Source organism: Convolutriloba macropyga, chromosome 7 (assembly GCF_964194025.1).
Source record: "Convolutriloba macropyga chromosome 7, txConMacr16.3, whole genome shotgun sequence".
NCBI classification, from domain to species: domain Eukaryota; kingdom Metazoa; phylum Xenacoelomorpha; order Acoela; family Convolutidae; genus Convolutriloba; species Convolutriloba macropyga.
Genome location: NC_134474.1, coordinates 60,790,916 through 60,807,480, shown reverse-complemented (window position 1 = coordinate 60,807,480; position 16,565 = coordinate 60,790,916). Strand labels below are relative to the sequence as shown.

The window sequence follows — 16,565 nt, the reverse complement described above, 5'->3', positions numbered from 1 at the left end:
TTTGGCCGATGGCCAGGTCTCAGGCCATTAAAACACAATCTGAACTTCTGCAGGTGCGCTCGACTGTCATTTAGCTTTATTGACTGGAAATTCTCGCAACACCAGATTGCGTGCTGTCCATCATTGAATGGACTTTTTGAATTCATTGGTTCTGTTGAATCATAAGCGTTGGATTCAAAAGTACTTGTTTTTGGTTTTTCGCGATTTTGAAATTTTGAGTTTGTCTGGGCTAACAAGTCCTCACGTATGAAAGCAGTTCATTTTAACCAATCTTTGAATACAATCAAGTTTGCTGCTATTAGTCGATGATACTGTAAGTGTCGTAGCCACTGTTCATTCAGTAGAGGAGAAAAACTTTTCTGGTTGCTCCCTCCGATTACAGGTCAGGCTGAAATTCAAGCCGAGTCAAAAAGTTAACCGTGTTAGCCACGTTTGAAAAGTGAACAATGCTACTGGAGTCATCATGTATAACTGGAGGATTTATGCATAGCTTTTTGAGTTGAGATTCGACTATCACTCTCGGTCTACCAAAGTTTTTGCAGAGAATGTCCAAGGCCTGATAATATGCCTGTGAGCTGAAGCCCAACCCAGAAATTTACGTTTTTGCCTGACCGGTGAAGCTAATTTTCAGATACTGCATCTTCTCAGTATCACTCAGTCGCTTTTGATGTACAATGAAACTGAAAAGTTCTGCCCACTCAGGCCACTCCAAGTGGTCTACCGAGAACTCCGTTAGCTTGTGATTTGGTAAGCCTCTTGGATCACCAGTCAGCCGGTAAATTACATATGGGGTATTTTGGCTCACTGTTGTTTGACTCTGGCACTCCATCGATCTGTTGCGAGGGTTGTGCTTGGAACTCTGGCTTTCTGCCTGTTTCGGAGCGCTGACGGTCCCTGTTGCTTGAACGTTGTCTGGGGTAACTGCGTTTGTGGTTTCGTCACGAAATGGTTTCTGGTTTCTTCAGAATACTCGAATATTGTAGTTGCTTTGAGAAAAGTCCTGCGCTGGATTAGAACAAAGGGTTAGTTTTCGGGTAGGCACTGAAACGTTTTTCAGTTCTGTTCTGTGCGGCATTCTTAGGGGGTCGATCACAACATTCGGAGAGTGTGGTTGACTAGGGCTAGACTGTTAAACTAATAGATTTGCCCAGCCTGCAGTTCTCTCTGGCTTGGGCCCTGATCCAACACTTTTTTAATTCATCTGCCTGCGACACAAATGCTCTTGGACTGCCTTTCGCCAGTTCATTTTCCAGGAGTCTCTGGTTTTTGTCGGATTCAGCGTTCTTTCTTTCAATTTCAAGGGCTCGCTCAAGCTGTCGCAGACGTAGTTCGTCTTCCTGCTGTTGCAATTAGTCATAATTCATGTCCTTGTTGTTGTAAATGTAATCTTGTTCTTGCTGTTGTTGTTGCTGTACATGTAATTCTTGTTCTATTTGTTGTTGCTGCTGCTGTAAATTCGTCTTGTTGACGACAAAATTCTATTTCCTCACGCTCCTGTTCTAACTCCAACTGCCGCTCCCGCAGTTGTTGCTCTGTATTTTTCTTAGCTTTTTAGTTGTCGAGTTCCATTTCGTGGATCTGTCGTCTACTGCGATATGTAGCAGAATGCTTGGAAGAGGCATCGACGTTCCCTTCGGCATTTTCTATCGCTCCACTTCTTTTATCAATTACACTTTTGTTTAGGTCTTTATCACCAGCCAATGTGGATGACTCCAACGATGTTTGGTTTCCAAAATTTTTGCTGTGACGTACTGCTTGACCAGGTCTCGATAGTAACTCCTACTATCACGGAGATGCACAAAACTTTGGGAGCTTTTTCTGGCTTTGTTATATGCATCAATTCTGCGTAAATCTCATCTAGTTTTTCTACTAGCTGTTCCAGTTGATTACACTGTGTAATTTCTGTTTTTCGAAAGCGCCTAAAATTTCTGTTTTTAACCTCTTCTCCAATATTGAAAGTTCAATTAAAATTGGATTTGCAGCTTCGGCTAATTTGCATGCTCGTTATGTGCCTTCTGACAATTGACAAATTGAGAGCGGAAAATTTCAATGTCTCGGAGACAGGGCACTTTGTCAACTACCCATCCAAAAACCTTACTTTTTTCTTCAAACATACGATTGGTGTCATTGTCAAAAAATTTTAAAAACTTTAGTTTCAATAGCCACCTCTGTTGCTGTCTGTTTTCTCTGAGTTCAGCGTACGTCTCGATGAATCATTGATATGCTTTTTCTGCAAATAGTTTTTTGTTCTGAGCCAAGTGTTTTTTCACATCAGCAAGGTGTCCGTCAAAGGTTTTGAGCAATGCAACTTGCTCGCTTTCTAGTCTATTGAGCTGGCCTGACATCTTGTAGTCAGTCGTTTTCCAATGTCTATTGGGGCTCTTTCAAGTCATCGTGAGGATTTCCTTCTGGTCCACCAAATTGAGTCGGAGAGTTGTTGCCGTTCGTGTTGTTTTCCGGGTCAGCGGACCAATTGTTGCGGCTGCACAAGAATCTTAGCGGAACTGATATATCACAGCCTGGTTCTCGAGCTTTACGCCAGCCTGATTCTTCACAGGGTTCGATTAACTAATAATCTCATCGAAACAATTAGTTGCTCGGACGTATTAAAGGACTGTAACTTTAATTCTGTTATTTGAAGTTAAGAAAATCATTAGTGAGAATCGTTGTTCAATCTCGTGCTAAGCTTTGTAAGGCTTCAGCCAGTAGCTAGTACTGTTGATAACCTCTTATAGAAAAGCTCAACTAACTTAAAACTCGCAAGATCTTAATATCTAGCGAAACTTAGCAAAAGGACTAATGTTGTTAAAGAATCAAATTTTAGTTTAATCTGAGCGGCAACTGCCCTAGGTAACAGTTTCTAATGGCTCTAATTACAATTCGGTTTCACAATTCAAACAAACAGTTTGAAGTAAATAATCAAATATTTATCATTTATAACATCATTGCTACAAGCTTTTGATTGGTTAATCAAGAAAATGATATAAGTCAATGCTTACAAAGTAAAATGTTGAATTTTTGCAATAATTGCTTTTGTTAACATAAGCGTTGGATGGCTATTACGGATCTGTAAATGACTCGAATTTACAGTATTTGACCTTTAATGGTCACCTAAAGTATCATAAAATTGACAACTTAGGAAAATTAACAATAAATGGCAAAATATCAAAAAATGCCAATTTATCACCACATAAGTGCTAATAGCCACAGTTTTGGGTCTGATGCAATAACGTTCGTTGGTTCCATGAGTGATTTAGAGGTTACCCTAACCGTGTGCTATAACCTCGGGTTCCTCAGATTTTCCTTAACAGTAATGGGGGGTACTTATTTTTTTGGTCCCAACTTTTAAAAATTTTCAGTTCCGACCATTTTTATGTTTTGACAAAATCGAAGTTTTTTCAGTTTCAAAAACTATTTCCTGCTGTCTGATGGCTTTTGTTGCTGATTTGACGCGGCGCCAACAGGAAGCATTGAATGAAACCTAATCTTGAGGATTTTAGCAACTGCTTAAGTAGAAGACCAAAGCACACGGTTTAATGAAGAATACCGCAATTAAAACCTAGACTGAGGATACCATCAACCCAGTAACCAAGACAAGAGTTGCATCAAAGACATTTGCTGCAAATACGTAACAAAATGTCTCTAAAAACCAAAACAGATTGCTTCGTCAACATCTATCCCAAGCTGCATTGTATGCAACGACAGTCATCGGCTGTGGGAGTGTCGTGTATTTAAGGAAAGGAATCTAACGCAGCAAGCGAAAGTTGTAGCTGAAGCAAAGCTCTGTGTTTCTTGCTTGCGTGGTAACCATATATTTAGGCAGTGCCCAAAGTCCCGTAAATATAGAAGAGATGGTTGCTACAGCTCCCATGGCACCTTACTTCACGGAACTGAAATGGTTTTTCGAGCAAAACCCTCAACAAGCAACATCAAAAATTCGAAGTCAAGTGTTGGTAGTCGTACATCATCTACCAGTTCCTAGCAACCAGACAAGATAACCGCTCTGTCTTCTGTCACGGATGTCAAAAGAATCCTTCAGGCGGCAGAAATGCAACTAACTAATTCTTCAATTCTTCTGGAACTAATATCACAGCGTTGGTTTTATGCGATACCGCATGCAGTAACTCTTGACTGTCCGATAGTCTCGCAGATAGACACGGTTTGCAAGATACCGCATTAAAAATATCCGTCAAGTTTATAAATAAAGAAGAACTATACAACACAAAATTGGTTCAATTGACTGTAACACCTCATAAAGATCAAGACTTCGAAGCATTCACTGTGCGTCCCTATGTGAAGGAAACATTAAACTTAGGTTCCGGCATCATTGACTTTAAGTCATTCACGAAACTTACCCTCATCTGACCACTGATAGCTATGGAGACATTCAGGGGCTACTTAGACCAGATGTCTACCATTCCATCCGCCCGACAGATTTCTTTTCAGCCGACGAAAACTACTCACCGTTCGCTGATCGCTTGCTCATAGAATGAGTTCTCTATGGCTCATTCCCGGTATGTTCAAGTTTAGTCTCGACGTGATTCAAAGTCAATATTGAACAAGATTATGAACTGCGTTGTCAAGTTAAGTCAAAATACGATATGGCATCGTACGGTGCGTACAAGCAGGATGATCCACAATCCGCAGCGGATGCTCGAGTTCATAAAGTACTTAAAACAACATTTTTTTTTCATAACCAAAAGTACGATGTCGATATGTTGTGGGCCAAATATAACATCCAGCTCCCGAATATCTACTTTTCCTCACTGGTTCAGCTTAAATCTCTCGAAAAGCGGCCCTCGAGACACACATTGTTACGCGAAAACCATTGGTGAAGTGCTTCAAAAAATTACGTAATGACTGTTTCTGACGCTCACGTGGTCGAGAAGCGGTCGGATAAAGAATGTTACCTACCACGTCATTCCGTAATGAACACGAATAAACTGGGGAAAGTGCGTAGGGTACTTAATGGTGCATCGAAGTTCCACTGTACTTCTTTGAACAAATCTTTGCTCACTGGACCAGACCTGCGCCAGAATTTGACCCAGGTACTAGTCAGGTTTTGTCAACATCCATTAGCCGTGTCTGCAGATATCGAGGGTTTATTCCTCCTGGTTGATGTCCAAATCATTACTAGCCATCACTGCGTTTTTTTGTGGCGGGAGGACACCACAACAATTGTTGTATTGTATCAATACAAGCGCCGTATACTCGGGGCTAAAGACTCGCCCATATGCACTAACTACGCTTTCCAACGCACAGGCCGTGGTATTGAAAGTCAGTACCCGTAAGCAACCAATGCCGTCCTGATAATTTCTGAAGGAAGGATTACTTGGATTCAGTGGAGTCCCCTGAGAGGGCTCTCAATAGATCGAAGGAATTGGAGCATCTTCTCCATCTAGATGGGTTCGGGCTTACTAAGCTTGTAAGCAATGTACCAAATCTGGCTGTCCAAATTGATGGGTCGCCTTAGTCAATCAAACTAAAGCTAATCGTCTCATCTAAGGGGGAATTTTTGCATGTGCTTGGATTGAAATGGGATCATAACTATGATACTCTAGTTGTGAGTTGGGGTACCTCTATTACATTAACTAAATGTGTAACACAACGCTTAGTACTGAGCCTAGTGTCTAAAGTATCTGATCAATTCGGTCTAGTGGCACCAATTACCACTGGTGCTAAATTGCTACTGAAGGACATCTGGCGTGTCAGTGGGAAGCATTGGGTTGGAGAGCTACCAGAAGTCACTCTTGAAAATTTCCTCGAATGGAATGCAGAACTACCCAAGCTTTCTGAAATCAAAATACCATGCAGCTACCTTTCGGGAAACTTTGAACACCTCTAACTACACATGTTTGGCGATAGTTCCCAATAGGTCCTCAGTGCTGTTGCATTTCTCTGAGCTGAAATGATTACTTTGAGTGCACCCAAACAGAGCTTGCATTTCTCCTGGCCAAACCTCGCGTAGCACCTATGAGGGGGGTGACAGTTCCAAAGCTAGAGCTGCAAGCTGCTCTACTTGCCGCTTGGTTGAAACGAGATATCTTCTGAGCCTTGTTGTGGACTGACAGCACAAATGTCTTGCAGTGGCTTAGCTCTGAGAGCAAGCGTCCAATATTTATAGCAAACCGTGTGTGAAGATTTTGTGAACACACTAGCGGTGACAAAAGTAACCACGTTGCCTCTAGCGATAACCAAGCAGACTCCGCTACTTGTGGTATGTCCGCTGAGGTTTGCAATAAGTAGCTGGGTGAGGGGACCAGAATTCAAAAACTAAGCAATTCCTTTCGAACCACGCACTGAAATAGCTAAAAACATCAAATCTTGTATAGAAACCAAAGAAAATAACAATACTAACATATCGTTGGCCGCATCCTCAACCATCTCAAATAAAGAAACGCCTCCGCAATTAATCCTCTTCGATAAGTTTAGTTCTTATCAAAAGTTGTTACGGATAACAGCACTCACGCTGTTGACCTTCCGCGATTGCTACCGTAATATGGATGGTAGTATAATAGACATCAATGAGCTTGACCAAGCCGAGCTTCATCTTCAGTTTCTCGTTCAGGGAGTCTTTTAATTCCAAAAGAAATGATCTCTTGGAAAAAAATGCGTTAACCGCAGCAGCCGTATTGCTCCCCGTTCCCACTTTATTGGACCAAATGGTCCTATCCGATTGGCCGGATCCATCAAACAGTTGGGCGAAGTCGACTTCAATGCCAAACACCCTACCGTAATTTTGAAGCCATTTACTCGGCACATCCATGGAAAAAATCATCCTAGAGGTATTGTCTATCTGCGGGCTAAATTACAAGAACGTTACACCATCCTTGGTACTCGTCGCCTCACTGATAAAGTTTTTAACACCACTTTTTGTCTCGTGGAATACGCACTTAACGCACACCCTTTAACGCCCGTAAGCGCTGACCTGGCCGACCCTGGTGCAATAAAAATTAACCACTTTCTATTTGATAACCAACCACACGCAACTCCGTCAGTTGTTGGCGTTGACGATATCAATCACTGTAAGCGATACGCCCGTGCACAGTCTTACGCTAACACTATTTGGTATGGTTTGATCAACGAGTACGTCCCGACACTGAACCGTCGTTCTAAGTGGCAAACGCCTGCCGAGCAACACCTGAAGACTGGTGAATTGGCTTGAGTAGTTGAAGAGACTAACCCTAGGGACTACTACCCTACCGCTCGGATCACTGAACTTCCTTGCGGTTCCGACAGTGTCGCACGCTCCGCCGTCTTGCGCATGTCCAATGAATTGCTTGTCCACCCGCTTAAAAAATTAGTACCCATTCTCTCCAAATCTTCTTCTGGGCCGGAGGATGTTACTATGTAAATAGTTTTAAAGCGAGTTACATAATGAAAACCGTCATTTTTCTCAGCCAATTAGATTCATTTATTTAAATTAGCGCAATTTACGTATCATGCTCGGAAAAAGATGGTTGAACGAAATTTTGAGAAATTCCAATCATAGACCTATCAAATAGGACAAGATTTGGCTCTTTGTTTTTCGGATTTTTGGATTCACCGTTACAAAATGGTGACTGACAATGAACTAATTCGTTATCAGAGAAAAAACTGGCCTTGTATACAAAGGCAGTCATCGATTGTGGGAGTGTCGTGTCAATGGGCAGCATTGGGGTGAAGAGCTACCAAAAACACTGATGCAAAGTTCTTCGAAAAGAATGCAGAACTACCCAAGCTTTCGGAAATCACCATACCACGGAGCTACTTTTCGGGATTTTTGGAACACCTGGAACTGCACATGTTTGGCGATAGTACCCAAGAGGTCTTCAGTGCTGTCGATCTTCTCAGGGCTCAAGTAAATAAGTCGATAGCGCCGTAAACAGTGTAGCACCTATGAAGGTGATGACAGCTCCAAAGCTAGAGCGGCAAGCTGCTCTGCTGGCCGCTCGGTTGAAACGAGATATCTGTCAAGCTTTTCATTACATATTAACAAAGTCTTTATGTGGACTGACAGCACAACTGTCCTGCAGTGGCTGAATTCTGAGAACAAGCACCCAATTTTTAATGCAGACCGTGTATGTGAGATTTTAGAACACACTAGCGTTGACGAACGAAACTACATTGCCTCCAGCGACAAGGCGTTAGACTCACTAGTAAAATCAAAAGTAAATCTAGAGTAGCGTTTAAGTTTTTGACTGCTATATGCGGACTGTTCTTTCTGAAAACTGTTTCGAATAATTACCACGATCATCTTATATTCTCTACTACATTTGCTGCCATTTGCTATTTATTGTTTTCTTAAAGCAAATTGATCCGTCCTAACTATTAAATAATCTAAAGCAACTTGTTTGTTTGTTAAGTTCAGATTAATTTTAGATTACCAACTGAATATTCTGAGTACCACTTCATATCTTTTTACAAACGTTTTCAGGGTTTGTGATGACCTGTGAAACAATGAAAATGAAGGCATGTTCATGGGAAAGTTATCTAATGTAGCTCGAAAGAAACTGAAACGGCGAACTGGGTAAATATTGGGAATAATATTTGGGTGTTTTGCGTTTTGAGGTGTACAAAAAAAATCTGTTATAAAGTTCCATAAAAAACCAGCAACAATAAAAGTTGTTACTAAATAAATACATTTAAAGCGAATTATATACCAAAATTCATCAATTTTTTCAGCCAATCAGATTCAGGTATCTAAATTAGCGCAGAAATTGTTCCAATATACGATTAAAGGTCGGAAAACGTTCGTTTAACATGATTTTAAGTACTCCTAATTATACCTTAAGTATTCCTAAACCTCTCAAATGAGACAAAAGACGGCTCTTTATTTTTCGGGTTTTTGGATTCATCTGTACAAAATGGTGACTGACATTGAACTGATTGGTTACCAGACAAAATAACGGCCAAATGAGCATCCACAATTGCCGTCTAAAAACCACTTGTTGCTAAGATCTTTAACAATGCTAATACGTGACTATCACCAATACTTAAACGTTGGTTTATCGTTGTTGTAACATTTTGCTTTATATAATTCAACGTCGAAATTGAAGTTATCAAACGAAAGAGTGTTTTTCCGTCACCTTTATCCTGATCACGCGACCCTCACTAGAAGAAATGTTCACAAGACCTTTGAAAATGGATTTCTCAAACCAGCACAGCTTCAATTATGAGTGATGAATTATTAATTCGGAAGTATTAATTTCTTGGTTCTGCAGGTTAACTAAAAATGTCACCTGAGAAAAAAAATTACTGATTGAGCAGTATTTGAATGAAATGGAAACAATTAACATCTGTATTGCAGTCTGAGCAAGGTTCCAAAGCAGTTACTTGGGTCGTTCAATGACGAAACCCACTTCTCAAATAAATTAATGGAAACAATTTCCTGTGAACTTTTGGTGTCAAAGGAGTCTACGGAACTACGTTATAAGTTTCCGCTTGTACTCATTCAAATAGGCCTTGATATGTTGCGGTACTTATTCTCTTGAACTTTAAGTATCCGAAGCTTTGAAACTTCGATTGTTGAACCGAATTGTGGAACCAAGTTAAAAGTGAAATAAAAAAAATCTACAGTAGCGTTTAAGCCTTTCACTGCTATATGCGGAATCTTTTTTTCTGAAAACTGTTTTATAATTTTTATCACGATTATCTTATACTGCGTACTTCTAAAACCTAAAGCGACTTGCTCAATTGTTAAGTTCACAATAACTATTGGAATACCAACTGAATTTTTTGAGTACCACTTCATATTTTTTCAGCGTTTCAGGGTTTGTGACGACCTGTGAAACAATTAAATTGAAGGCATGTTCATGGTAATCTAGATCGAAAGAGACTGAATCGGCGAACTGGGTAATGATTGAGATTAAATTTTTGGGTGGTTTGAATTGTGAAGTATACGAAATAATTCTGTTACAAGTCTCCATAAAATACCAGCAGCAATAAAAGTCAACATTTTTTTCCGATTTCCTCAAAATCTGTTAACGTTCCAAAATATAATGATTATTTTCTTCGTGTTTCTCAAGCGACTATAATTAAATTTGTTCGAAGCTTTCGTTAGATTAATCAGTTTTACGAGACCAATATCAACACATGGCAAACATTAAGTTGGAAAAACGCACACCGTTTATATTATTAACTACAATTGAGTTTAAACGGCGAGTTGTTAAACGGTGACATTGAGGCCTGTGAACGCAATAACTTCATGTTTTTTGATTCCTTCTTCATGGCACAAAAAACGTTTACATATCTGCCGCTCTGGTGATGGCTTGACTGAAGATTAACTGCTTTCACCTCCTTTTAGCGTGTAACTCATCATTCCACTCCCAAAGGATTTCAAAGTTTGTCGATGTCGTTTGACAAGTAAGTAAGTTATAAAACTAAAAACAAACATGGTATTTAAAATTATAGTAAGCTTTCCAAAAAATTGAAGGTTCTGAGAGGGTGGCAATTTTATAAGGTTTGGGTTTGCTGGTCTTTTTGTTCACACCCAAAATTTTTCCTTTCTGAAATAGGGTTACAAATTGCAGCTAATCTTTTAGGTACATGAGAAGTTTTAGCTGCTCTTGTTGTTAGAAACTGGTAATTTTTTACTGTGAATTACCTGTCTGTAATTACCAGCCTGTAATCACTGAATTTTTCCTAAGATCCAGTTATGCTCATTTTTGCCTCTGCCTTAAAAATAAGTCCAATTTTCTCATTTTATATGGATCGGCGTATAATCAGCAGAATTTTATTGTTCTAAATGCCAAAAACATGACATGCACAAATAAGGCAAAGATGGAAGATTGACGACAAACTTTAGCACCACGGGAAATCCATTCAATACGTCAACTTGACTGTGAAGCTGGACAATTCGTCGACCCAGTTTTTGCTTGAAATTATTCAGGTATTTTCAATTGGTTGAAAGGTAAACGGATTTCAAGACACTGATAACTAACTTATGTCAACATTTTTGTCGGAAACATTCTTGTTATATTTTAATTATGAGGTTATTCATATGAAAATCGGTACAAAATAGTTTTGGAATATAACTATTGCCCCTCAAAAACGGGAAAACTTGCATCTAATGTTGTGACTACAAAGTTGTTACCGAGTGTACAAGAACACGTCAATATAATTTGGTTCTTTTCAGCTGGCCTCCTACCTAACGTGATAAAAACTGTGCAACTGCTCCTCAAGGCTGGTTTCCCCCTGGACCTCCTCTTGAATGAAGTCAGTTATGAAGACTTCGATGACCAGTTCTTGAACGTTTTGGACTTCGCTATTCGTGGAGACTTTAGTGAAGTTGCAAACGCCTTACTTGACACAGAAGAACAACGCAGAATTTTCTTTGATTCAGAAAAAGGCGAAAAATACAAAAACTGGTGGAATGAAAATAGGAAAACAACAAAATAAGAGACAACTGTAAAATGGCAATGTCAATTTCAACTAGTCAACTAGAACTCAAAGTTTAAATTATCATTAAGTGCTAGATAACCGTATGAATTTGTAGGAAGAATCGGGTGCGAAGTTGCCTTAGTTTCTGTGCTAAAATTGCGCAGTATATTTATAAAAAGCAAATAGGTTGCGAGGTTGTTATCTAGCATGTATTAGTTAAATGCCATGTGAAGTCAGAATCAGACAAAAATGCTATACTTATGCGCTTTTTATTGCCCTAGTCGGAAAAAAGTTTATCTTGTAAGATATTGCAGGATAAACTTTTTTGTAAGAATCCTGTGAGATCTGACAAGATAAAAATTTGGCCTCGACTGGGGTGGCCAACATCGTAAACCTTGCGGTTTGCAGAAAGCAGAATGCAGAATGTAGTAATGGTTACGTGACGCTGCTTGAAGTCACTGAGAACTTCTGGCGTTTATCGAGAACCGCGAAGCAGTTGGAGATATTAAGTCAGAATTTCGAAGCGACTTCTGCAGAATCACGTAACCATGCTTGAATCACGAAACGCGCTCGTTTTAAAATGACCAAGTCAACGGAATTCAACTTCTGGTTAAGTAGAAACTTTTGGCATTTTAACTTCTGGCACTGCATGACTTTCGGCGTTTTAAAATGTGCACGTGAGTGTTTTCATTTTTCGTCCAATCATTTTTTCTTGATTGATACGTTTTAACATGAGAAAGAGTTGCATTTTTAGATACGAATTGTTTTATCAGTAACAGCATGTGTCTTTGACTCTTTCAATGTCTTTTTGTTTCTTATGGATTAGGTTTGTCGATCTCAAAGGCAACAGTTTAAGTTATGTCAACAGCAAAGGCAGACCAGAGCTGTCTCGGCCAAATGTTACCCGGCGTGTAACTATTTTCCGTTTTGCTATGATACTAGATGGGACTTGCAACAACTTTGCGGAATTGGATTATATTCAAAATTAAGCTCAAGATTTTGAATGCAACTGAAATTCCCGAGAATATAGTTACCGAAGTCACTTCAGGTCTGCGTTTACTGACGAGTGTTTAGTTTCTCGCCTTATTTTTGACGATAACAAAAGTGCATTAACGATAAAAGTGAGAATGGAGAATCACTATTTCTCAGAAGATATCATTTATTACAGAGGAAGTCGTTAAAATGAATAAAAGTAGTTAAGTAACTCTTCATTCTCATTAATTATTATTTGGATCCTGAAAATTTTTTCTGGTTTTAAAAAAAATTAATGTGGAACTAAATACCCGGGTTGACCATCCAGAGCATTCCAGTACTGAACCAGTGTAAATCCATAGATTGTTTATAGACATTTTTATCCTTGTGCAGATTCTGATCATGTCAAAATATAGACTGATCAGTCTATTTTTCAGAGTAAAATTGGTATTCTGTTTTTCACCTGATTTTGATCTGTCCATTACTATTTTCATACAATTATCAGCTTAATTAACATTATTGCATACCTCTTGTCAGCCTCAAACCATTTTGTTCTAAACCTGTTTCAGCTCTGATTGTCAGCCTAAAGTACACTGTTTTTAACCTGTTTCAGCGTTGATTGTCGGTCACACCACAGGCATATTCACAGCATTCTGCATCACACCACAGGCATATTTACACCATTCTGCCTCACACCACAGGCATATTCACACCATTCTGTATCACAACACAGGCATATTCACACCATTCTGCATCACACCACAGGCATATTCACACCATTCTGCATCTCACCACAGGCATATTCGCACCATTCTGCATCACACCACGGGCATATCCCACACATGGACACACACACACACACACACACACACACACACACACACGCACACACACACATGCACACACACACACACACCTATTTAGTGTGCACTGCTGCACCACCTACTACTATTTACGACTGCTGCACCACCATTAATTCACCCCCCGTCCCCGTGCACCTCGCCGATTGAGTGTGCACTACTACTATTTACGGGTAGTGACCCGGGACATTGTAATTACACCTGTAAAGTGACCCGGGACATCGTAAATACACCTGTAAAGTGACCCCCGGACATCGTAAATACACCTGTAAAGTGACCCGGGATATCGTGAATACACCTGTAAAGTGACCCGGGATATCGTGAATACACCTGTAAAGTGACCCAAGACATCGTAAATACGCCTGTAAAGTGAACCGGGATATTGTGAATACACCGGTAAAGTGACGCGGAAGGTCGAGAATATACCTGCCCTGGTTATACAAATATGCGAACGCACCCCGAACGTTCCACGAACGTTCCCCGAAGGCTCCCCGAACGCGCCCCAGACGGATCCCGAAATATCCAGTATCAGTGAAAGTAGCAGTATGCACACAGTATGTAGTATGTATGTAGCTGTTTTAACTGGTAACGTGTCGTTACAGCAAATTATGCATTTTATATGCATTTTGCATGCTTTTCTGACATGCTCAGCATGTTTCAACATTTTCGAAAATATCAATGTACTGTTTTTACTATGAAATCACTCCGAACAGTCTGAAGAGTTGTTATGTTTTTTTCTGGGCATAAGGGCCAACTTTTTTGATGTATATAAGCTGTTTCAGTACTGGTTTTACAAGATAATATGGAGATACTCAGGTTCAGTACTGAAATACTCTTGGTGGTAAGCCCGGGTAATAGTATTAACGAGTTCTTCTCAAACATCTGGAACTTGTAGGTATTCTCATACTAGTTTTTTTTTACTGGTTTTTTCAGTTTTAATTGAATTTAAAGCTATTTAGGATCATTATAAACGCAATATTAAAAGAGAAATCTATGAAGATAAAAAAAAAAATTGTTTCAATAAGTCTACATCAAAGTTCTTTCTGAAAATTGTTCAGGTTTTATTACTCAAACTTCAAGTCGATTTTCAGATACTTTTTACACAACAACTGCTTTACCAAAAACTAATTTTGGATTTCAAAAGATTTTCGTTGTTTTGCGAACTTACAGTATCGCTGAAATTGAGGAATTGAGATGAGGCAATATTATATACACTCCTACTAGTCTCTTCAAACTGTGCCATTTTTTGTCTCTATATATTAGACAAAATTTTGAAGCTGGAAGAAATCTGTAAAATAAATCACTGCGGACTGATGTCTTCAACTGGTGAAACCGCGCAAAAAATTTTGTTTGTAAAACTAACCTACCTTGCCTTTGCCAATATTTGCTGAAAACGTTTATCACGTAAAACTGCACTGTTTTGGAAGCCCGATACGAAGTAGAAGTAGTAAGATATGTGAAAAAATTCGCAAGACTGCATAACGCCAATCGAAATAGAATACTTGCCTGTTGATTGCAAAATGTTTTTTTTTTATAAATGAGGGTGAAATAGATACTTAAAAAGTGTCTTTTTTCATTCTTTTCTTTTTCCAAAAACACTTAGAGCTGATAATAACAGCCGGTCAAGTAAGCCCATAAGATAACACATCTGTTACAAAAATTGTTATTCCGTGTTTTACATTTTAAAGCTTATGCTGGTTTTGCTTTCAAAATACTCTTTCATATTCGGAAATTCTAACTAAATTGTTGATCAGATTCTTGTGCTTTTTTTCAGTAGTAACTAGTATTCATATAGCGCACTGGGAGAGGGGCGTTATTATGCCATGGGGATAATAGGGTATATATAGCATGCATGATAATAGGACATAAATTAGCATGGGGATAATCTGGATTGATCCTTAACCAAGGGGTAATAGGGTATATATGCAGATATTAGTTACATTTAGTTACATGGGGTGTATGGATTATTGCATGGCGACAAACGTGTATTTATTCACATGTAGGTCCTACGGCGTTGCTGAGAAAATGGAGGGGAAGAGTGAGGATATTAAAAGAAACAAAGCGCGAGAACAAAACAATTGGTGAGGCATGTAAGGGGTGAAAAAAATTCATTTTGAAAAACTTTGGAAAGCGATTGGCATCAAAGATTGCGACGGTAGACACAAAAATTATTCTCGAAAATTAATGATTTTTGAAAAAAATTTTATCCTGATAGTGGAAAAAGAGTGGTGTACGTATTAGCAACTTGTTTGCATTTGGATCCCCTCATTGGTCTTGACAATGCTCTTAAACTGCGTCCCTAAGGGGAATATTTGGTAATGATTATTCGTCGCTGGAAAAAAAATCAAATTTTTCAAAATTTTGAGGTTGCATGCTATTCTTCATGACGCTGCCGGTTTTGTGCGTTTTAATTTTTCCAGTCGCAAACAAGTAGCTTGGTCACGTGACCGGCCTTGAAATTTGTCTTTATGTGAAAAATTTCAAGGGATGAATGTTCAGTTTGTTGGAATGCTGAAATCACAAGCAGTTCAAGAATCTGGCAAGATAAGTTTTCTTACAAGATCTGACAAGATGAACACTTTTGCTAAGAATCCTTTAAGATCTGACAAGATAAACTTTTTGCTTTGACTAGGGTGGCCAACTTCATTGGAGCTTGCAGAAAATAGGCATTTTCTTGGTATTATATTTCTTGATCGATACTTCTGACATTAGAAAGAATTGCATTTTTAGATAAGAATTGTTTCATCAGTAAGAGCATGTGTCTTAGAGTTTTTCAAAGTCTTTTTGTTTCTTATGCATTAGGCTTATGGATCTCTAAGCTATGTCAACAGCAAAGGCAGAGCAGAGCCATATCAGCCCAAATGCTAACTAGCGTGTAACTATTTTCCCTTTTGCTATGATACTAGAGGGGACTTACAATAATTTTGCGGAATTTAGTTACATTCAAAATTAAGATCATGATTTTGAACGCAACCAAAATTGCCGAGAACATATTCACCGAAGTCACTTCAGGTCTGCCTTTAATGACGAGTGTTTAGTTTCTCGGCTTTTACGGTAACAAAAATGTTTCAATGGAAAAGTGATAATAGAGAAGAATCATTATTTTTCAGAACAATTAGGATACCGTTTATTAAGAGGAAGTCGTTAAAATGAATAAAAGTAGTTAAGTAACGCTTTATTCTCATTAATTATTATTCAGATCCTGAAAAGTTTTTCTGCTTTTAAAAAAATAATGTGGAACTGAATAACAGTAATAACGAGTTCTTCTCAAACATCCAGAACTTGTAGGTATTCTCAAACTAGTTATTTTTGACTGGTTTTTTCAGCTTTAACTGAATTTAAAACTATTTAGGAACATTATATACGCAATTT

The 16,565-nt window shown here is 38.9% G+C and overlaps 1 protein-coding gene across 1 annotated transcript in view; it reads left to right on the top strand.

Annotated features, from left to right (window-relative positions):
• LOC142343212 (uncharacterized) overlaps positions 1–11,950 on the top strand; it is a 92,481-nt gene extending 80,531 nt beyond the window's left edge. The window contains exon 4 of the mRNA XM_075394954.1: positions 11,117–11,950. Coding sequence (XP_075251069.1) covers positions 11,117–11,379 — 263 coding nt within the window. The 3' untranslated portion in view covers positions 11,380–11,950. The remainder of the gene's footprint in view (positions 1–11,116) is intronic.
• Positions 11,951–16,565: the final 4,615 nt, after the last annotated feature.